The sequence below is a fragment of the Ostrea edulis genome, chromosome 9 (assembly GCF_947568905.1).
Source record: "Ostrea edulis chromosome 9, xbOstEdul1.1, whole genome shotgun sequence".
Lineage (NCBI taxonomy): Eukaryota > Metazoa > Mollusca > Bivalvia > Ostreida > Ostreidae > Ostrea > Ostrea edulis.
The window spans coordinates 26276450-26301671 of record NC_079172.1 but is presented as its reverse complement, the minus strand read 5'-3'; the positions used below and the strand labels follow the sequence as shown (position 1 = coordinate 26301671).

The 25222-nt window shown below is 33.3% G+C and overlaps 2 protein-coding genes across 2 annotated transcripts; both read right to left on the bottom strand.

Moving 5' to 3' along the window:
- Window positions 1-1538: 1538 nt before the first annotated feature.
- Window positions 1539-12935, bottom strand: LOC130050304 (uncharacterized). The gene is made up of 6 exons (XM_056149985.1): window positions 12616-12935; window positions 12283-12486; window positions 11809-11850; window positions 10974-11312; window positions 8416-8739; window positions 1539-1715 (listed from the first exon to the last, which is right to left on the bottom strand). The coding sequence occupies exons 1-6, from the start codon at window positions 12839-12841 to the stop codon at window positions 1663-1665; spliced, it is 1188 nt and encodes a 395-aa protein (XP_056005960.1). The 5' UTR covers window positions 12842-12935; the 3' UTR covers window positions 1539-1662.
- LOC130050493 (mucin-2-like) lies at window positions 12856-23965 on the bottom strand. Its single transcript, XM_056150686.1, has 9 exons — window positions 23942-23965; window positions 22272-22375; window positions 19491-19564; window positions 17569-18542; window positions 16524-16883; window positions 15077-15403; window positions 13550-13879; window positions 12973-13029; window positions 12856-12872 (listed from the first exon to the last, which is right to left on the bottom strand). The coding sequence occupies exons 2-9, from the start codon at window positions 22356-22358 to the stop codon at window positions 12856-12858; spliced, it is 2226 nt and encodes a 741-aa protein (XP_056006661.1). The 5' UTR covers window positions 22359-22375; window positions 23942-23965.
- Window positions 23966-25222: the final 1257 nt, after the last annotated feature.

Sequence of the window (25222 nt, the reverse complement as noted above, 5' to 3'; positions counted from 1 at the left end):
ATATCAGCATGGTCAGAAAATACATTAGACATTTCGTATTTTGTCAGAGTATCAGTAATAATTTTTGTCACGAGAAACTTTTCAGCAACACAAACATTGGATATAAATCTATATACTTTATTGTGAGTAGAGTTTTGATCTGCTCTATGCAGTCTACCGAATAATAATAAACGACATTTATCAATATATCCTTCCATAGTCCATAAACCTAGATTTGCAATACACGAAAGAGATGGAGAATATTTTGAAAAACCTTGTATTATTCTAGAAAAATGTCTTTGGATATATTCAATTTTGTTCAGATCTTCTTTAGATAATGCTGTCCATAGCTCACAAGAATAGAATGTCGACGGTAACACAATCCTTTTCCAAATTTTAGCTGAAACTATAGGATGAATCTGAAAACTGTTCACACCAATTGTATACAAGGAATGTATTTTAGTTCTTGCAGCCTTGCACGCTCGATCTGTCAATTTGTCACATTTCATGTTTGCTTGAAGCAAACAACCTGCATATATGACACTATCACAATATGGTATATGATCATTAAATAATTTCATTTCATGATTTACAAATGAAAGAGGAAACTTATTAAAAACTATAAAAACACTTTTACATGGGTTGTAATGAAGTCTCCATTTGTATACATAACGCTCAACAATAACCAACAGACTTTGAAGAGAGCGAGGCGAATTACTCAGCAAAACAGTATCATCTGCTAACAGTATACTTGGTATATGTATATCACCCAACAATAACCCATAGTTGAGTTTACAAATTTCATTTAAGAGATCGTCTACATATACAAGGAACATAAAAGCACTAAGAACTCTTCCTTGACCAACACCTTGTGAAACATTGTATAATGACGAATTCATCCCAGCAAAGGATACAAAACATTTATTGCCATTGTACCAGTATTTCAGGATTTTCCATATTCTACGCTCAATTCCAAGAGTATGCAGTTTAAATAAAAGGCCATTATGCCATATTCTATCAAAAGCCTTTTCGTTATCTAAAAAGCACAGAAGACTGGCGAACCCCTTCATACATAATAGCCAATGGCTTCTTTCAAGACATAACAGGCTGGTATAGCACCATTCTCATTTCTGAAACCAAATTGTAACGGATGTGGAAATAAGATGCGCTTTTCAGTTAATTCATTTTCAATGCGAGATAGAATAACCTTTTCAAATAGTTTGCTTATTGCAGAAGTCAATGTAATACCTCTGTAGTTTGTAGGGTTACATTTATCTTTATTTTTGCCTTTGTAGATAAAGATTACTTTACCAACCTTAAACATTTCAGGAACATATGTACATTGCAATATGTGGTTGAAAAGAATACATAAATGATCTACGAGTTTGTTTCCGCCGTATATGATGTGTTCATTTGTAAGAAAGTCTGGACCCGCTTCTTTTCCCTTTGATATTGCTGTAATATGTTGCCGTATTTCCTCAGTCGATAATGGATCCTGTACAAGAGTAGATTGGGAGAAGCTTCTGGACTCACTATCTAGATGATTTACATATTCATCAATATGTTCTTTGAATGAATCATCAAATTTGTTTGGAGTGTGTTTCTCCGCGGCAAGATCAGAATAATATTTTCTCCAGAGGTTGCACATGTCTATAACATTATCGGCTGTATTATCCATGTACTTTAGATGTTTAGGGAGTGTAGAGGACGCTCGTTTTGAATTTCTCCACGCTGTTCTGTAAAAGGTAAATAAATAGTCCTTGTGTATAATATATGTATAATACTTGTGTGTCTGATGTCTGATGTATAGTGCTTGTGTATAACATATGTATAATACTTGTATATCTATGTTTGATGTATAGTGTTTGTGTATAATATATGTATAATACTTGTATATCTATGTCCGATGTATAGTGTTTGTGTATAACATATGTATAATACTTGTATATCTATGTCTGATGTATAGTGCTTGTGTATAATATATGTATAATACTTCTGTGTCTGATGTATAGTGTTTGTGTATAATATATGTATAATACTTGTGTGTCTGATGTATAGTGCTTGTGTATAATATATGTATAATACTTGTATATCTATGTCTGATGTATAGTGTTTGTGTATAATATATGTATAATACTTATGTCTATGTCTGATGTATAGTGTTTGTGTATAATATATGTATAATACTTGTATATCTATGTCTAATGTATAGTGCTTGTGTATAATATATGTATAATACTTGTATATCTATGTCTGATGTATAGTGTTTGTGTATGATATATGTATAATACTTGTGTGTCTGATGTATAGTGCTTGTGTATAATATATGTATAATACTTGTATATCTATGTCTGATGTATAGTGTTTGTGTATGATATATGTATAATACTTATATTTCTCACATTATCACCAGTGTGAGATCGAATTTACCCATGCGAGACACCCATGTGAGATTTTTCTGTCTCACACTGCTGCGACGTCATTTGATTGTGACGTCATATATTTTCTATGATTTACGTTACACGGTGAAGATTTACGTTACACGGTGAACTAAAATATTTTGCATTGTTTTCTTTAAATTTTAATGTAGTATACTTTCTGATGGACAACCTTGGGTTTTTTAGTTTACACTTACAGTGTAAACCATTTTTGGGTATGATCTTTCTGCCTATCTAATTAGTTTTTGCATTGAAGTTCAAATGAGGATTTTCATAATTTAAAATTTTCTCATAGCTCATAAATCTATGCACTAAACTGTAGGTAAAATGTGAGAAAAATAATCCTTCATTATTTACTTGTGTGGGATAGGGAAATCCCACCTCTGGAACAAGATTTGCCGTCTAGGACTCGGCACAGCCTCGTCCTAGACTGCGAATCTTGTCCCCTCGGTGGGATTTCCCTATCCCACACTCGTACTAATGAAGGATTCTGTTAGTATATGTCTGATGTATAGTGCTTGTGTATAATATATGTATAATACTTGTATATCTATGTCTGATGTATAGTGCTTGTGTATAATATATGTATAATACTTGTATGTCTATGTCTGATGTATAGTGCTTGTGTATAATATATGTATAATACTTGTATATCTATGTCTGATGTATAGTGCTTGTGTATAATATATGTATAATACTTGTGTGTCTGATGTATAGAGCTTGTGTATAATATATGTATAATACTTGTATATCTATGTCTGATGTATAGAGCTTCTGTATAATATATGTATAATACTTGTATATCTATGTCTGGTGTATAGTGTTTGTGTATAATATATGTATAATACTTGTTTGTCTGATGTATAGTGTTTGTGTATAATATATGTATAATACTTGTATGTCTATGTCTGGTGTATAGTGCTAGTGTATAATATATGTATAATACTTGTATATCTATGTTTGATGTATAGTGCTTGTGTATAATATATGTATAATACTTGTTTGTCTGATGTATAGTGTTTGTGTATAATATATGTATAATACTTGTATATCTATGTCTGATGTATAGAGCTTCTGTATAATATATGTATAATACTTGTATATCTATGTCTGGTGTATAGTGTTTGTGTATAATATATGTATAATACTTGTTTGTCTGATGTATAGTGTTTGTGTATAATATATGTATAATAGTTGTATGTCTATGTCTGGTGTATAGTGCTAGTGTATAATATATGTATAATACTTGTATATCTATGTTTGATGTATAGTGCTTGTGTATAATATATGTATAATACTTGTATATCTATGTCTCATGTATAGTGCTTCTGTATAATATATATATAATACTTGTGTGTCTGATGTATTGTGCTTGTGTATAATATATGTATAATACTTGTATCTCTATGTCTGATGTATAGTGCTTGTGCATAATATATGTATAATACTTGTATATCTATGTCTGATGTATAGTGTTTGTGTATGATATATGTATAATACTTGTGTGTCTGATGTATAGTGCTTGTGTATAATATATGTATAATACTTGTATATCTATGTCTGATGTATAGTGGTTGTGCATAATATATGTATAATACTTGTATATCTATGTCTGGTGTATAGTGTTTGTGTATAATATATGTATAATACTTCTTTGTCTGATGTATAGTGCTTGTGTATAATATATGTATAATACTTGTATATCTATGTCTGATGTATAGTGTTTGTGTATAATATATGTATAATACTTATATTTTTATATCTGATGTATAGTGCTTTTGTATAATATATGTATAATACTTGTATATCTATGTCTGATGTATAGTGTTTGTGTATAATATATGTATAATACTTGTATGTCTATGTCTGATGTATAGTGCTTGTGTATAATATATGTATAATACTTGTATATCTATGTCTGATGTATAGTGCTTGTGTATAATATATGTATAATACTTGTATATCTATGTCTGATGTATAGTGCTTGTGTATAATATATGTATAATACTTGTATGTCTGTCTGATGTATAGTGCTTGTGTATAATATATGTATAATACTTGTGTGTCTATGTCTGATGTATAGTGCTTCTGTATAATATATGTATAATACTTGTGTGTTTGATGTATAGAGCTTGTGTATAATATATGTATAATACTTGTATATCTATGTCTGATGTATAGACCTTGTGTATAATATATGTATAATACTTGTATATCTATGTCTGGTGTATAGTGTTTGTGTATAATATATGTATAATACTTGTTTGTCTGATGTATAGTGCTTGTGTATAATATATGTATAATACTTGTATATCTATGTCTGATGTATAGTGCTTGTGTATAATATATGTATAATACTTGTGTGTCTGATGTATAGTGTTTGTGTATAATATATGTATAATACTTGTATATCTATGTCTGATGTATAGTGCTTGTATATAATATATGTATAATACTTGTATATCTATGTCTGATGTATAGTGCTTGTGTATAATATATGTATAATACTTGTATGTCTATGTCTGATGTATAGTGCTGGTATATAATATATGTATAATACTTGTATATCTATGTCTGATGTATAGTGTTTGTGTATAATATATTATGTATAATACTTGTATATCTATGTCTGATGTACAGTGCTTCTGTATAATATATGTATAATACTTGTGTGTCTGATGTATAGTGTTTGTGTATAATATATGTATAATACTTGTATATCTATGTCTGATGTATAGTGCTAGTGTATAATATATGTATAATACTTGTATATCTATGTCTGATGTATAGTGTTTGTGTATAATATATGTATAATACTTGTATATCTATGTCTCATGTATAGTGCTAGTGTATAATATATGTATAATACTTGTATATCTATGTTTGATGTATAGTGCTTGTGTATAATATATGTATAATACTTGTATATCTATGTCTCATGTATAGTGTTCTGTATAATATATATATAATACTTGTGTGTCTGATGTATTGTGCTTGTGTATAATATATGTATAATACTTGTATGTCTATGTCTGATGTATAGTGCTTGTGTATAATATATGTATAAAACTTGTACGTCTATGTCTGATGTATAGTGCTTGTGTATAATATATGTATAATACTTGTATGTCTGATGTATAGTGCTTGTGTATAATATATGTATAATACTTGTATATCTATGTCTGATGTATAGTGTTTTTGTATAATATATGTATAATACTTGTATATCTATGTCTGATGTATAGTGCTTGTGTATAATATATGTATAATACTTGTATATTTATGTCTGATGTATAGTGCTTGTGCATAATATATGTATAATACTTGTATATCTATGTCTGATGTATAGTGCTTCTGTATAATATATGTATAATACTTGTATATCTATGTCTGATGTATAGTGTTTGTGTATAATATATGTATAATACTTGTATATCTATGTCTGATGTATAGTGTTTGTGTATAATATATGTATAATACTTGTATATCTATGTCTGATGTATAGTGCTTGTATATAATATATGTATAATACTTGTATATCTATGTCTGATGTATAGTGCTTGTGTATAATATATGTATAATACTTGTATGTCTATGTCTGATGTATAGTGCTGGTATATAATATATGTATAATACTTGTATATCTATGTCTGATGTATAGTGTTTGTGTATAATATATTATGTATAATACTTGTATATCTATGTCTGATGTACAGTGCTTCTGTATAATATATGTATAATACTTGTGTGTCTGATGTATAGTGTTTGTGTATAATATATGTATAATACTTGTATATCTATGTCTGATGTATAGTGCTAGTGTATAATATATGTATAATACTTGTATATCTATGTCTGATGTATAGTGTTTGTGTATAATATATGTATAATACTTGTATATCTATGTCTCATGTATAGTGCTAGTGTATAATATATGTATAATACTTGTATATCTATGTTTGATGTATAGTGCTTGTGTATAATATATGTATAATACTTGTATATCTATGTCTCATGTATAGTGTTCTGTATAATATATATATAATACTTGTGTGTCTGATATATTGTGCTTGTGTATAATATATGTATAATACTTGTATGTCTATGTCTGATGTATAGTGCTTGTGTATAATATATGTATAAAACTTGTACGTCTATGTCTGATGTATAGTGCTTGTGTATAATATATGTATAATACTTGTATGTCTGATGTATAGTGCTTGTGTATAATATATGTATAATACTTGTATATCTATGTCTGATGTATAGTGTTTTTGTATAATATATGTATAATACTTGTATATCTATGTCTGATGTATAGTGCTTGTGTATAATATATGTATAATACTTGTATATTTATGTCTGATGTATAGTGCTTGTGCATAATATATGTATAATACTTGTATATCTATGTCTGATGTATAGTGCTTCTGTATAATATATGTATAATACTTGTATATCTATGTCTGATGTATAGTGTTTGTGTATAATATATGTATAATACTTGTATATCTATGTCTGATGTATAGTGCTTGTGTATAATATATGTATAATACTTGTATATCTATGTCTGATGTATAGTGTTTGTGTATGATATATGTATAATACTTATATTTTTATGTCTGATGTATAGTGCTTGTGTATAATATATGTATAATACTTGTGTGTCTGATGTATACAGCTTGTGTATAATATATGTATAATACTTGTATATCTATGTCTGATGTATAGAGCTTGTGTATAATATATGTATAATACTTGTATATCTATGTCTGGTGTATAGTGTTTGTGTATAATATATGTATAATACTTGTTTGTCTGATGTATAGTGCTTGTGTATAATATATGTATACTACTTGTATATCTATGTCTGATGTATAGTGCTTGTGTATAATATATGTATAATACTTGTGTGTCTGATGTATAGTGTTTGTGTATAATATATGTATAATACTTGTATATCTATGTCTGATGTATAGTGCTTGTATATAATATATGTATAATACTTGTATATCTATGTCTGATGCATAGTGTTTGTGTATAATATATGTATAATACTTGTATGTCTATGTCTGATGTATAGTGCTTGTGTATAATATATGTATAATACTTGTATATATATGTCTGATGTATAGTGTTTGTGTATAATATATTATGTATAATACTTGTATATCTATGTCTGATGTATAGTGCTTCTGTATAATATATGTATACTACTTGTGTGTCTGATGTATAGTGTTTGTGTATAATATATGTATAATACTTGTATATCTATGTCTGATGTATAGTGCTTGTGTATAATATATGTATAAAACTTGTACGTCTATGTCTGATGTATAGTGTCTGTATATAATATATGTATAATACTTGTATATCTGTGTCTGATGTATAGTGCTTGTGTATAATATATCTATAATACTTGTATATCTATGTCTGATGTATAGTGTTTGTGTATAATATATTATGTATAATACTTGTATATCTATGTCTGATGTATAGTGCTTCTGTATAATATATGTATAATACTTGTGGGTCTGATGTATAGTGTTTGTGTATAATATATGTATAATACTTGTATATCTATGTCTGATGTATAGTGATTGTGTATAATATATGTATACTACTTGTATATCTATGTCTGATGTATAGTGCTTGTGTATAATATATGTATAATACTTGTGTGTCTGATGTATAGTGTTTGTGTATAATATATGTATAATACTTGTATATCTATGTCTGATGTATAGTGCTTGTGTATAATATATGTATAATACTTGTATGTCTATGTCTGGTGTATTATGTTTGTGTATAATATATGCAAATCCCTATAATTCAGTGACACATAAAACACGCAAGTGTATCAAATTAGAGATGCAATACGTACAAATCTATGTGTTGAATTTTTTTCTTATGTAAATCTGTTTATTGTATATCAGTTGTTTTAATAATAATTAAAAGATAATTATTTTTTTTTTAAAACTTCCATGCGAAACTATACCTGCGCTTCGAACAGTAATTGACTTAAATTTATTTGCAAATGGCCATTGCATAATTGAACATTTAAGATCGGTATTATTGAAACTTCCATCACCTATCATAAGATTTGATGGTTTCCAAACGACATTCACAAGACAGTGTGGGTCGTTTCTTCCAGTGATAACTGTTGATCCTTCAATTTTGGTAAAACTGCTCTCTGATTGTCTTTTGTAGTACGCTTTAATGTCTGCGTGAGACTCATCTAGAGTAGCTGTACAGTTGAATTCAATCTGTGAACCCTCTTGGTAAATTGGACTCGTGTTTATACTGAATGCTGTCAGATTGCCTGAAAATTAATTTTTATAGTACTGTAAAATTATTAGAGTTCATGGATTTCCAGATTACTCCTATCTCAGGAATTCCAAACCACAACGAAATACACAAATATGATAATTCAATGTACCGAAACCATACCCACGAAATTACATCCCAACGAAAGGGTAAAATCTGGGAATCCACGTAAATTAGTCCCCGCAAAATCAAATGATTTCACGCTAAATAATGGACTTGATTTTAACATATCGCTGTACTTATTGTGATATAGGATTTACAATAATAGTAATTAGTAAATGGACAAACTATAATAAAGCATATGTGCTTTAAAGTTTTACGATATATCCACTCCACAAAGACTAGAGTCAATTTAAAAAAAATGATCAAACAAATAGTTTAACAAAATGAACTGAACTGAACTTTTAAAATATATAATAAAGTAATTGTGTTTCTGCTGAAATGTGTAGTCAGAATGGTTATTTTTGTTCAATCCCTGAAAGCTTGTGACAAATGTAAAGTAACTGAGTAAGTTTTATGTATTATTTTACGTCATATCAAAAAAACAATTCACCAATGTAGAGACTTCACCAGCCGTAACGAAAGTGTCACAATTTCTTACCTGTCTATGATGATTACGACCAACCCAGGGAGGTTTCTTGATGCAAAGTGAGCGACCTACCTGCACTAAGCGACCGCGGCCGGTAACTAAGGAAGTATTCTATCACATAAAACATTATGGTCACTAGTAATACTAGTTTTAAAAGAAATACGGTACATTCCTTTATAAAATTATGGTACAAATCACTCGCCTTTAGAAGTTCATTTATCTATAACTAGTTTTGTTCAATTCAAATGAAAGCTCGCAATTATACTTAATATCTGGGAAGAAAACTTTAATTAGTTGCAATTTCTGACAGCGGTAGGTCAGTGGTAGAGCATTCTCTTCGTGGTCGGGAGCCCTGTTCGTGTCATGACCGCGCCAAGCCTTAGACGTAAACAAAAATATAGTGACTAGTTCTTTGCCAAACACTCGGAAGTGGAGGTGAGTGACACGGATCTTTGGGATATGGCCGTAAAAATGAAGGTCCCGTGTCGCGGAAGGCGTTGGCACGCTAAAGATCACTAATTGATACGGCCCTGAGCACTAAGCATAGGTCTAAATTTGTTGTATTTCGCCTACAACTGGTGACATAATACAGAAACAGAAACAAGCATACCCCCCGAAACAAACATTCCCCCGAAACATAAAACACATAGAACATTAAATGATTTATTCTCGCATCTGGACGAAACGGTCAATAGTTTTGATTTTCTAAACGTGGACCAAATGGTCAACTGTTCTGATTTACTATGAATTTGGTACTTACTGTTTGATCTGAAACTGATATCATAAATGTTCAGTGACTGGATAAGGTTAACAATGTGTTACAATTGGTGTGATTTTAGAGGTGTTTTTTTTTTTAGATATCTTGATTTTGTGTTAAATGTATTGCCAAAACTGGAATATGTGAGTTGCAAATATTGTTAACAGGTACACTTATAGTACTCATAATTGAATACTAACTACATAATGCCTATTAGCAAACCATTTTATACCATATATCAAAGTCTCTTATATCGATGTTTCATGAATGATAACTGTAGTTTTATTTGTTAGTTGGTTGGTTGTATATTGTTTATCGTCTCACTGAAGACTTTTGCACTCCTATAAAGACGTCACATTGCCTGTGAGGGACTGTACGATTCTGTAACCTCGGCGCGTACGGCCTTTGAGCAGGGAGGGGTCTTTATCGGGGCACTCCTACTGTGACACGGGGTCTCTTCATTCGCGGTCTCATTTGAAGGACCTTCCCATTAAGTCGCCCCTTACGACATACAAGGGGTTCTGAGGACCTATTCTAACCCGGATCCCCACGAGAATGGTTTTATATGAATATTGCTGTCTTGTGATAAATGCTGAAAATGACTCACTGACACACATGTAACTACATGTGTGTTCTAGTATATCGTCTAAACTTTGTACATTTACAGTGATTGAGAACGAATTGTTATCTATATTTAGAAATGTAATGCAACCTTGACCGATTCCTGTGCCTTACAGAGTATAAGTTATATAATAGACATGCTTCCAGTATTCAATAATTAATTCAATTATTTACTGCCATCGTTGTACATGTAAATGCTGGTTAATTACTGCTAATTGACCTGATCAATTTGATAACTCAAAATGATAAAGAAACAACTTACTAATAACATTTAGTCTAAATGTTTCAACAGAAAGGGCAAATGATGAATCTGTTCCCATGCCGGTGATACTATATCGTCCTTTACCACTGCAATTTACTGAATGGAACGTCATTGATAAAATCATAGGCGATGAAGCAAAGTTGGTGGATATGTCCATGTCAGGACGGGACTGAGATTGCACCGTGCCGTCTGGAAGAATTCCCGCTATTTTTTCCTCACTCCCTTGACTTGACTCTGGGAGGAATGTGATGTTTAGACTGACGAATGTGTTATCTAGGACAACACATTTTACGATGGCTGATGTCCCCTCCGAGTGGGTGGAATCATTACAGGACACATCTATAATACCCGCAATGTTATAAATGTCTTGTATATCAAACGTTTTGCACTGATATTGTTGAAAACATAATGCATGATACACATAGGATATATAGCAAAAAAGCGTTATATTCACACACATCTTTCATCAAAGTAATGTAGAAATACACAAATTCTGAAAATCAGATTTAACGTCAAATTAGGCCCTATTCATACCCAGCAGACACAGGACTCAAAAGGACGTTGGTCAATATTTGGTTGCGATGATATATGACCATATTTGAAAGCCGAATTCATAATGCTTTCTTGTGATATATATATATATATATATATATATATATATATATATATATATATATATATATATTGTCCTTTAATGAACATTTAGTTCTTGCAACATTTCACAGAAATAGTTCTACAATTTGATGGGGATCTACAACATCATGGATAATATGAAATAAAACATTGAAGCCATTTCTATTTGATATAAATGTAGGTAAAATAAATTCCCACTCACAGCGTGTTCCAGGGGGTAGGGTTGTCATTATTGTTGTAGGCCCTAAATGGATACAATGAGGTCTTATGCATACAAGTTTACTGTTAAACATCTACTATTTAACATAATTATTTGAAATAATGATGCGTTTTCCTTGATATCTACAGTAAATTGGAATATATCAATATCATTATGTGTTTAGAATATTATTGTCAATGATTTTGAATTTACGTCCCACTTCAAATGATATGATTGTTTTTAAATTTTATGACTGCTATTCCACCTTAAAGTTATATTTATGATTACCAACAAATAGATAAGAACGTTATCAACACAAAGTAAGATTTCTTTTCATATTGTAGATCATGTGCTAGCTTAATATTAAACATTTAAAAGAAATTACACATGAAATAAACTATAAAATTGAATCGAAGTCAAATTAAATGTGCTATCATTACTAATAGTGTTAATTAGGAGTAAAAAAAACATTTTTACCAGGTGTTGTTACTTCCTCGCAAGTAAAACTTCCGTCACAAGTTACACAATATTTGTTTGTAAAGTCCATGCATTGGCCAGTAGGACATTGATTTCCCACGGCATACATTTTCCCTTCGATTTTCGAACAATCGACAAAACTATTGCAGTCATTGTTCGGATGTTTTCTGATAGATTGGTGCTCATATCCGTCACAAAAGTTACCTAAAATAAATTCTTCGTTACAATTCAAACAACAGAAAGAAAGACCAATAAGCCTTGTACAAACTAATCTGTCATCAATGAGATTGAAATTCTTCCTAGATTGTTATGAAATTATAGAAAATGTCTTACCAGAAATCACTGTTATGCGTGACTCCACAGAAGAGTGCACTGTCTCGTCGTCCTTCAGCACACATTTCACAGTCCCGTTATTGAACTCCATCGTCAAGTCCAGCAAAAATGTTATCGTTTCCGGGTTGTTACACGACACATTCGTTTTCCAATCAGACACAAGAAGGAACTGGGCAGTCGTTCCTGTGATGTTGATGTAAGTTATATTGTTCGTAGGATCCAGCATTTTTTCGGTCTCTGCTATTCTGTTTGAGTATCTAAAACCAGTCACAGTGTTCGGTTTGAATATTTGAACTTCCAAGTAGTTATTTCTCTCTTCCATTCCGGTGTGTTCCGTGGAACAAATATGATTGAGGCCTGCTCTAGCAAAAGGTTCGAATATGTCGGGATGTAATTTCAATTCTGGTTTAGCTCCTTGTAATATGACAATAACATTCAGTAAGGATATGACCAAGTAATTCAGAAGTGATAATAGTTGATGGATAGAATTTGATAACACAGTGTTTAAGTACATGTAAACATGTATAATTAAGTACATCACAATTATTTTAAAATACTATTTACAGAACAAGATTACTAGGGAAATTATATGGATCAAACTAAATACTGTAAATGTATTACATTTGGCTGTGTATTCTATTTAGCGCCTTTGGCGGAACGCAGCTTCCGCTAAATCAAATACATCGCTAAATGCCATCCGTAAATCTAGATGTTTAAAGTAATTCAGGAATGCGCTAAATCAAATCTAAGCTAACTTGTTGAACAAACGATTTCCGCCAAATATAATACGTTTACAGTACGTTGAAGTGCCTGACTACGCATAGATACAGCGAAACTGAATTGACAATTTCGCGTTTGAAATATATCAAAAATTCACAAATTTCTGAATACAAATACATAATGTAGGCAAATAAGTAAACGTTAAATTAATTACCTTCCACAATAAACGTCATATTGGGAGCGGTTATTATAGAATTGTTCTTTGTCGACATTTTGCAACCAAACATTCCTTGATCTTCGCACTCCACACTGGATATTCTCAAGATCAGTCGTTCATCCCCACTAAACGATTGTGTTGTTACAGAGTATCTCGCATTAGTTATAAGCATTGAGGCCGTTCCTGAACTATTCATAACAGCAATTTCGGCACCATCTTTAGATAAAATGATTTCCTGAAATATTGATGACGCACTGCAGGCTATGCATTCTATTTCTTGGAAACTTTTTTTCAGGTTTGATTTGATATATTCAAAAAATGCAACACCTGAAATAAAGTAATGTATATTGTTATTTTATACACACACTCATGTACATATCGTTATTTTATTTTTGAAATGTATATATTATTTTCATCTTTTTGAAACAGGTGCTCTCCCGTGGGGATCCGGATTAGAATAGATCCTCAGTACCCCTTGCTTGTCGTAAGAGGCGACTAAATGGGATGGTCCTTCGCCTGAGACCATAAAAACCGAGGTCCCGTTTCACAGTAGGTGTGGAACGATAAAGATCCCTCCCTGCTCAAAGGCCATAAGCGCCGAGCATAGGCCTAAATTTTGCAGCCCTTCACCGGCATTAGTGACGTCTCCATATGAGTGAAATATTCTTGAGAGGAACGTTAAACAATATTCAATCAATCAATACAACAGTTATGTGGGTCGTTTCTACGATGGTATGTTTGTTCATTCGTTCATTAATAAGACCTTTCTTGATTAGTTTGTTCAGCCCTGCATTCAAAATTTAAGACAAATCTCTTTTCGAATGCCTTAAAACTCGCAGAAAGTATTACTTATATGACGTCCTTGATTCATATTGGTTTTCAAAGTCAAGTATGAGAGGTGAGGGTCACTGAAATGGATATTGGGAATTGTTTCAAAAAGAGTATCAAAATGCCAGACAGGCACCTAATATGGAAACTTTAGTTCCTAGTGGTGTTAATGAAAGGTGAAGATAACGAACAGTGATCAATATTGTACTCGATACATTAAGGCACTGAAATGGAAATTTCGAAAATCTTTGTATACAATACTAAATCATAAGCTGTAATTCTTATTCAGGTTTATCAAACTTTCAGAAAAGAAAAAGTACATGTATTTCATGTTGGATCTCAAGAAGGAAAGTAAGTTCCCTGTAGTTTTTGTTATGTGCTATGTACATATTTGATTTCAAATAGACGTGCTGAATGCTATCGTACGCAAACATCTTGATTCCTACAAGTGTTCAAGTTTAAATCAAAGTTACTAGATGAAAATCCCCTGTGTTTCTCATTTCGAAAACTCCTGTGGGTCTTTTATATTATGATACGCCATGTTGTGATAGGATACCCCGCTTTTTCATATATCTTCCGAAATACGTGCAAAGTGCATTTTCTCATATTTTACTAGGGAACAAATGCTTCATCTAGCGTTACTAGAAATTGGGACATTTGATCGTATTAGTTCACTCCATTGTTTATTATACATACCAGCAGATGATACATTCAGCGTCTTTTCAGCAATCTTAGTCTTATTCAGCACAGTGTTTCGTACAACACAGCGGACTATGACGCCGTTTTGATTGGAAGTCAGCGGAAGAGGGGGACCACCAACCCAGTTGAAATCAATGGAACAGTCGGTGTTAGGTCCAGTCCCAAAATCTGGACCGGGAATTGTGAAAAGAGTGTTGGAATTTTTGATTAATTCAGCATGAAAGTAACTATAATCTGGATCCACTTTCGTTGTACAATTGAAGGTCATCAGATCACCTTCGTTGTAATGTACCTTAGAGTCGATGCTTACTTCTGACATAGGAGCTGGAAGTACAAACAATTCTGAATATTGAAAGTTGTGTTTTAGGTATTATATAAAGCTAAAATAGAGTCCCCTCATCCTCAATGGAATCAATCTCAGAATAAACATTATCATGTTATATGATTAATCACAATAGGCTTGTAATTTTGATAAGCAAAAAAGCAAATTTTACCCATAACCTTGACCTTAGGGGTCTGACATTCGTTCAATTTGCTATACTTTTAACAGTCTAAAAATGTTTTAGGCATACCAGATGCCATTACTGGATGATCACACTAGTGTGTGCTTGTGTGAAAAACGAAAAAGTGAATATAACAAACCGTGATCAATCTCATACATGTAACTCCTACAATGAATACAAAATCAAGAGTTGGGCAAACACGGACCTCTGGGATCGGGTGACAAGGAGAAGTAAGCATCCCATGTCGATCAGTCATACCCTCTGTGAACCCTATATTTTGTAATCCGTAGTCAAAATCAGTGTGTAAAGAACGGCCTAATAATTAGTTTGGAACAGGTCACACTGCATTTGACCCAATGACAGGTTGTATTGGAAACTTAGATCCTTATGAAGACCATACGATTTGTGAAATTCTGACTTTCAACTAGACTGCTGACACTCCTACAGCATCCACGTGTTTGTCAGTAGCTTGCCTCGATTCAAAAACTTATCATACACACAAGCTCTTTCATATCCAATCAGATGAGAGACATAAACACCATATGCAGGTGATAATGGAATATTGCTGCATAAATACGTGGAGTTGACGATGGAGAAGCTTAAATCATCCCGTTGAGTTATTAGTTGTCGTCATCATCTATGTTCAATAAAACAATCGATTTTCGATTGACCTATGTCACATACGTCGAATATATATGCGCCATATCTAATTGTTTAGCATTCATTAACCAGCAATTTATCGAGGGTAATATTTAATACACAGTACATCGTTTCCATTAGGAACAATGATTAAAAATAAAATAGTTAAAATTAACAAAAAATGAGGGGATAACATTTTCTTCTATAAAGCCCGTCTTACCCACTACAATCTATTATCATGGCAGTGGAATGAAGATATCAAGTTTGGGTATGTTTCCCTTCTGTATTTGAGAGTCACTTACCTGTCACGGAAATTGCATTGAACTCGACCACCTTAGTCGGAAAAGTGTCGTTCATAATCACAGAGCAATACACTTTATAACTGTTGTCCCAGGAGCAGATTTCGGTTGTTGGTTCCGTTAGATTCAGAGTCACCATCACATCAACTGTATCACCATTCATGCGGATACTAGCATTAAATCTGTCCAGGGACGATGGGTTTTCAAAAGATTGGTTGTAATCTAATTTCCCGATGACGTGTGACACCCCGGCCGAATCGACTGATACGTTGATTTGAAGCCATTCTCCGTGCGGAGTGACTATGCACGCTTTTGATGTCGTGAGTTCTCCAACAGTAGCAACTATACTGGAAACATGGATATCTGAAATTGATTTAATTCAATTCGATTTAATTCAATTTCAAAGCTTTAATGATTGTTTTATTCATTGGAATTTGCAAAGAGCGATGGTGACGGTTTTCTGTCCCTTTATTAAGTTACTATTCGAGATAGAATTACATGTATTATAATTCCTATATGAAACTTAAGGATGCCACCTTGTTTCATCACTGTAAATCTTCGTTCGTATTCTGTTGTCACAAGTCAGTAATGATGCCACGAAAATGAAGTAATCATAGAGTGAATTCGTGATTAAAAAACGTTTACTAACATAATGTGTAAATTCGTGATATGTATGAAATATCTGACAATGGTATCTAATCAGTTATTTACCAGATGGGAAAATACGAAAATTTTGAACATTTGTTGCATTTTCGAGTAAATGTTTTTTGTTTTGTTTTCTTTTTTTTTTTAATTCCTGACTTTATATAGAAAATGCATTTACAAACAATGTTATCGTCTCCGAAATACATGTATTTTCGACAGTCATCTATTTACATATATTCCATTAAATTTATCAAACGTTTCAATCATTTTCATTTTCTGATATTTTATGGGGCCAGATATTAAAAAGGTTCTTAATATACATGTAGTTCTACTCTTCTTTGTTACTTCATGGGTAATGTATCCACAGTATGATGACCTGACGTATATCTCCTGAATACCTTACCTGCTGTATATTTCACTGGTTCAGCTGTTGCTGTGGTTTCTGGTGCTGTTGTCGACGTGGAACTGTCGGTTGTGGATACTGTTACTGGTGATGTCGTCGATGTGGAACTGTCGGTTGTGGTTTCTGTTACTGGTGCTGTAGTCGATGTGGAACTGTGGGTTGTGGATACTGTTACTGGTGATGTCGTCGATGTGGAACTGTCGGTTGTGGTTTCTGTTACTGGTGATGTAGTCGATGTGGAACTGTCGGTTGTGGATACTGTTACTGGTGATGCCGTCGATGTGGAACTGTCGGATGTGGATACTGTTGCTGGTGCTGTAGTCGATGTGGAACTGTCGGTTGTGGATACTGTTACTGGTGATGTCGTCGATGTGGAACTGTCGGTTGTGGATACTGTTACTGGTGATGTCGATGTGGAACTGTCGATTGTGGTTATTGTTACTGGTGCTGTAGTCGATGTGGAACTGTCGGTTGTGGATACTGTTACTGGTGCTGTAGTCGATGTGGAACTGTCGGTTGTGAATACTGTTACTGATGCTGTAGTCGATGTGGAACTGTCGGGTGTGGTTTCTGTGGAACTGTCGGTTGTGGTTACTGTTACTGGTACTGTAGTCGATGTGGTACTGTCGGGTGTGGTTTCTGTGGAACTGTCGGTTGTGGTTTCTGTTGCTGGTGCTGTAGTCGATGTGGTACTGTCGGATGTGGTTCCTGTGGAACTGTCGGTTGTGGTTTTTGTTGCTGGTGCTGTAGTTGATGTTGTTGTTGAACTAGTTGTTATGGGATCTATTACATAAGTCTCAACATTTACCGTGATAGTCAAACTCGTTGTTATGACCTTAAAATTAGACAACTGTGTATGACTGGAATCAATTGGTGTTAGGGAGCTGTTGATATCTTTTTGGACCGTTTCCTCGATGATTATAGTAGTAGTGAACTCGTAGTACACCTTGTATTGAACCACTATGCTTCCGTTCCTGTGAAAATGATTGAAAATGATTGTAACTAGGTCTCATAGTCCGATGTCCAGTGATATTATCTAATTATATTATTTGATATATACAATTTTGAAATAGAGTCACTCCATCCTCTAGATAGTGGCGTCTCACTATTATGGGTTCAAAGTAGTTTATTTGATAAATAATCAAAGACAATATATGTATTTGCCACATTTTTATAAGATGTCAGACATTCATAAACAAAAGTATATGTCAATATCAATAAGTGCATATTTACGTTAAACAGCATCATAAAAGTGCATAGAAACTAATAAAAATGATAACATTTTAATTTTAACAATTTAAAAAAACTGCATTTTATAAATGTATATAAATTAATGGTGGATATCGGAGAAATCATTGTAAAATAGACCTACAACAGAGAAAATCCCGGTCTGGGAATTTGCCCTTGGCATCTTTAATCAGAATGTGTAGACTTTTTCAGCATCATAGTTTACCCTTTTTTATTGTACCCAGTGAGTAAAGAATTTACAAAAATATGTTTCTTCCATGCACACATTTAATCTGCAAACGCCTATGACGTTACATAATGGCGGAGTTACCTTAAGCTAATATTCCACCAATTCATGCCATATAACCTAGACGAGAGCAGTTTATGCCGTATTATACCTTATCAAAACAAATTCTGATGCTGTTTTATTCAAACTGATATCATAAAACTGAAACCTGCTCACTTTTGATCTCAGTTTTACGTTTTTTTTTTTTTAATATAGCCATCTTATAAACGTGGAAACTAAATTCAATGAAAGCTCTTTCAATCATACAAGTACGGATTCTGAATTTGTTATGAAGTAACACCGTTATCACAACGTATTGAAAATCTGTATCATGACGTCATCCGCAGCCGACCCCATAGCAAACCCATTCATGAAATACATGTACAAACTGGTTTATAATCATACTCACCTGAAATTAGTCACGTCACAATGTTGGTATTTATCTCCGTATTCCGAAGAGTTTTTCTGCAGCGCATCTTTAATCTTAAAATAGATAAAAAGTTCTGTTTTTACTACTGGATTCAAACAGTACCATAGTATTCAAAATTCAGAGAGGATATACGTGTATATTCTATGATAAGCCGAACCCAATGCAGCATATGACCCGAATGTTGTCAAAGCAGTATAACTATATAAGATGGAAAAAATCATTCAAAAGATAAAAACAAGATACCCATGGGTCATATCTCTCACCTGAGCAAATACAAGGTCAAACCTTCGCTCAATGTTCATGGAGGGGGAAATACTTAAATATCCACTACATCAAAATACTATTGCTAGCAATTAACATATACACTTTTGTGGTTCTTGAAAAGATTTCATGCAAAACCTTTAATCCCTTTTGTAGTCCCGTGTAAACATCAGGAACAATGTTGACGACGAACCTTACGCGGTCACTATATAAATATATATAAATACCCTAGCAGTTCTTCAGAGGAAGAGATACTGTCTATTCACATGTAAATTCAACAGTCATCAATATCATAACTCCTATAAAGAATACAAAAATAATAGTAGGACAAACAAGGGCCCCTGAACATACCAGAGCCTTATATCTTATTACGTTCTTGTTTCCCGGTAGTCATGTTGTAAAAATGCTTGTGATACCTGAGATTGTTTGTTTCTTTATATGTATAGTTTTATATATGTACATGTATATTGTTTTACGTCCCGTCGAGAAAGTTTTACTCATATTGAGAAGTCACCAGATGTATTTGAAGTACCACAAATTTAGACCTATGCTTAGCGCTCAAGGCCGTAGAAGTGAGGGTTCTTTAACGTGTCAACGCCTGCCGAGACACGGGACCTATGTTTTTAAAGTCATATCCAAAAGACTTGTGATTCTCGCTTCTAAATGCCGAGCGTTTGTTGAAGGAGCAATTAATCACTACTATAATAATGCCTTAAGTTTGACGGGGCTATATGGCACCTGAAAAGAAATATTTCAAACCAATTCACTATGTATTCATGTGCAAAACCTTCATCCCCAATCATGGCCTCATTAGGACTCAAAAAGTCGACCAACTTGAATCTTCTTTGAATTAGGAAATTTTTTTTAAAAATCAGCCTTTCTGATTAGGTGGGTTTTTCAAACACGTGTATCCCACCCTATATTTACATGTTCCTGACTCTATCCTCACACGTGCATCCCACCCTATGTTTACATGTTTCTGACTCTATCCCAACACGTGCACCTCACCCTATATTTACATGTTCCTGACTCTATCCCTACACGTGCACCCCACCCTATGTTTACATGTTCCTGAATCTATCCCGACACGTGCACCCCACCCTATATTTACATGTTCCTGACTCTATCCTCACACGTGCATCCCACCCTATGTTTGCATGTTCCTGAATCTATCCCTACACGTGCACCCCCCCCCCTATGTTTACATGTTCCTGTCTCTATCCCTACACGTGCACCTCACCCTATATTTACATGTTCCTGACTCTATCCCGACACGTGCACCCCGCCCTATATTTACATGTTCCTGACTCTATCCTCACACGTGCACCCCACCCTATGTTTACATGTTCCTGAATCTATCCTGACACGTGCACTCCACCCTATGTTTACATGTTCCTGACTCTATCCCGACACGTGCACTCCATTCTATGTTTACATGTTCCTGACTCTATCCCAACACGTGCACTCCATCCTATGTTTACATTTTCCTGACTCTATCCCTTCGGAAGGAACCTGTCTCTTCAAACTTGAATGCCTTTACTCAATGATGTTTTAGGTATGATTGTACTGATTTTTTGTTTAAATTAAAACTCAAACTGTGAAAGGTTTACGGACGACAGACTAACGATAGACAAACATTTTCACAATGATTCCTGTGGGAACCTGGGTTAGAATAGGTCCTCAGTTCCCATTGCTTGTCATTGAAGGCGACTAAATGGTTCGGACGAGACAGCAAAAACTGAGACCCCGTGTCACAACAGGTGTGACACGATAAAGATCCCTCCCTGCTCAAAGGTCGTAAGCGCCGAGCATAGGCCTAAATTTGTAGCCCTTCACCAGCAATGGTGACGTTTCCATAGGAGTGAAAGATTCTAGTGAGTGACGTTAAACAATATGCAATCAATTTCACAAGATCGGTAATTGTATAGGTAAAAAACTAAAAACGAAAAAGAATTTTTTAAATTTTATAGATAGATAGATTGATAGAAAGTGTGTGTAAGTGTACGTGTGTGCGAAACCAATATAATATGCTTATCGCATGGCTTCATGGGAACAATCAAACTATCATCCCGAGGTAGGATTAGACCTGGAAAACTGTTGCCCAAGACCGATGATTAGTTCACCTTTCTTCTAAGTCACGAGACAGAGAAAAAAAGTGCGACTGAGATCAAAAGTGAGTTTTTATGGCCCCAGAGATTGAAATTAACATTGTTAATATTGATTAAATCATGAAAACACCACAATTGAAAAAAGGAACATTGGGAACTTTATCCTGCTTTGGTTCAAAATCGTGCATTTTCATTGGACAAGAAGTATTTGGTGGGGTTCAGAATTCGGATGCCCACCGAGAGACCAACATGTCCATACCTACTTTTAACGAACAATTTCACAACAGAAATGGTAAATGTGTTTGACAAGCCATAAATCATTTATACAAACAGCGAAAAGATGATACTGAAGGGAAGATAAAGACAAACATTCATCGTTTTTAATACATACTGCGCCACAGAATTCTGTACTCAAATTCTTGAATTCTGGAGAAGACGAATTGGCGAGTTCTTCATAGAATACTTGGTCTAGACTCATTTCACCGAACACTACATCTGTAAAGTAACATAATTTGCTATATGATATAACTTAAATGACTCGTTTTCTTTTCATACAAATATCTTTATACATACCTGTTTATAGACATAAAACAATTTTAAAAGATTTGAATCTGATTTTTGTGTTATTGGCAATCCTTTTGGAGATGGATGTACAATTTCTAAATGGAAAGGAAGTCATAAAAAACAAAAAGGAAAACAATTGATCATCATGCTTTGGAACAGAGTATTAAACTGGACTTTTGTACTTATTTTGTACTTGATTTATTCGCATAAACTTGATTCATTTATTGATGTCAACACGACAGAATTATAGCAACAGAAATCAATCCTTACATTAAAGCAATGTATACTCATATCTTCCAACAATGTAGACATAAAAATGTTTCATTGTACAGTAAAACACGCTAATAGCGAACTGCAGTGTACAAACAATTTTGATTCATTGTAAACGTAATTCGGTATATTCAATAAGTTTATAACTCTTGAAATCTTAAAATTACAGTAAATGAAAATCACCTCGCTGAATTCATTATAATAGTGTTTGCTGTACCCGCATTTTTGTAATTTATAATATACAAAATAGTTTTGGTTGGGGTGCACTCAAAATATGTAAAAATTCATCTTATAAAAATTCAGTCTAGGAGTTTGTACATAAATTGCGATATTTTCTCTTGAAATTAAAGATGGAATATGAAAAGGGGTGTCATATTCTTTCAAGTTTCATTACATGTAGTAGGTACATGTACTTTATGCAGTAGTTTTCACATTACATATACATACGATTTCAGCTACATGTAGTTCGACAGCAATCAGTGAATCAGAGATATTCTTACACGATTTTCAATGGTTTCTAATGAGTAACATTTAATGGTGCAAAAATATAACCCAAAACATTCCTAAAGATGGCCCTATAACCAAAAAATAGCTTTAGATTTACAGTTCAATTTCAACCTAAGCTCGATGCCCCAAAGCTAAACACATCTAAACTGCGATTCTGAAATTGTCGTTTTAAATTGTGAGTTGAAAGGTCCAATGCTTAGAGAATTGAAAACTTTAGTCAATAAAATGATTAAAGCTTTAAAGGCTTGAATTGAAAACACCGACTGAAAGCAAACTATTGTGTTCTAAACGACATGTAACTCATAGCAAAATTAGCATTTCCTCAGAAATTCATTTCACCTTCACACCTAAAAAGTATTTGCATGGCAGAAGATGAATGAGATGTTTGCTGAGATAAACTACCAATAGACAGACATGTCCCCTTGTACCATAGTTTCATTTCAAAAGGGAAAATAACTCGGAAAAAGAGTCCAAACTTCTGCAAACCGAGGAAATTCTGTGTGATAACTGCTGGCCGGTTTAAACAATTTTTACCGAAACACTACGTTATCACTAAAATAACAATCAATATATCAACATCTAAAGAAGGGCATTGAATATGCAATACAACAATAATTTGCTGTTTGCTTCATGATTATACATGTAGCAATATCATTGAAAATACATCAACGTTTTGCATCCATAACCTGATTTTTTCTGCGCATTCATACAAATACTTACAATATTTTATAGAGGCGTCCTGTTCATCTCCTTTTGAAAATTAAGAAGAAAAGTATCATAAATGTATCCATATGTCAAATGATGAATGGTAAAACTGAATGTTATTTATATATGACGTCATAAAGTTAGTACTTTTTTAGGTTTTTGAATGTTTTGTATACATGTAACAAATACTTATTAGCTGGGCGTCTTCGTCAAGAAGACTGAATTTCAACAGTCTTGATTAAAGTCAGCATTTAGCAAATTCTATGGTCGTCATAACGATCTAGTTTGACAATACTGCTTGTCATTGAGTCAAATGCTGTCTGACGTGTTTCATACCAATTGTTAGACCGTTCTTTACACTCTGATTTTGACTATGGATTACCCCGTTTACCTTGATCACGATATAGGACTCGCGGTGGCCAGATAGGTTTATGCATGTTTCCGTTTCACTTCTGTTATCATCAAAAGTGAAAACCAATCTTGTAACAAGAGACTCATGGGCCACCCCGCTTCCCCGAATCACCTTGGCCCATATCTAAAGAATTTATTGGGACCCCAACCTACTCCGGGGGGGAGGGGGGGCATAATGTTTACAAACTTGAATCTGTACTATATCTGACAGGAAGCTTTCGTGTAAATGTATACTTCTCTGGCCTAATAGTGCTTCAGAAGAAGATTTCTAAAGACTTTCTTTTTATATATTTGTATGTAAAACTGTGATCCCCTATTGTGGCCCTAACCTACCCCATGGGGTCATGATTTTAACAAACTTGAATTTGCACTATGTCAGGAAGCTTTGGTGTAAATTTGTACTTTTCTGGACCAGTGGAAGCTTTCGTTTAAATGTATACTTTTCTGGCTTAGTAGTTCTTGAGATACAGATTTTCAAAGATTTTCCCATACATTTGTATGTGAAACTGTGATCCCTTATTGTGGTCCCATCCTACCCCGGGGGTCATGATTTTAATAAACCTGAATTTGCACTATATCAAGCAGCTTTCATGTAAATTTAAGCTCTTCTGGTCCAGTGGTTCTGGAGAATATTTTTAATGACCCCACCCTATTTTTGCATTTTTTTTTTTTATTATCTCTCCTTTGAAGGGAACATGACCTTTCATTTGGATAAACTTGAAAGCCAAGTTTTGTTGAAATTGGCACAGTGGCTCTAGATAAGAAATCGATAATGTAAAATGGTTTACAGACAGACTCACTTTAGCTTTCAGCTTAGGTGAGCTAATAACGGTTGATTGACAGGTTTGTTATGGTTTGCAGTTTTATTTTCATAATCATAGAGTA

Coding starts and splice junctions, on each gene's coding strand:
- LOC130050304 (XM_056149985.1), bottom strand. CDS start 12,841: ATGCTGGATCCTACGAACAATATAACTTACATCAACATCACAGGAACG. Junction 11,851..12,282: donor CGAGGAAGTAACAACACCTG/GTAAAAATGTTT, acceptor GTATCCATTTAG/GGCCTACAACAATAATGACA. Junction 1,716..8,415: donor AATTACTGTTCGAAGCGCAG/GTATAGTTTCGC, acceptor TACCTTTTACAG/AACAGCGTGGAGAAATTCAA.
- LOC130050493 (XM_056150686.1), bottom strand. CDS start 22,358: ATGAGTCTAGACCAAGTATTCTATGAAGAACTCGCCAATTCGTCTTCT. Junction 16,884..17,568: donor ACCAGTGAAATATACAGCAG/GTAAGGTATTCA, acceptor AATCAATTTCAG/ATATCCATGTTTCCAGTATA. Junction 13,880..15,076: donor GCTGAATGTATCATCTGCTG/GTATGTATAATA, acceptor ACTTTATTTCAG/GTGTTGCATTTTTTGAATAT.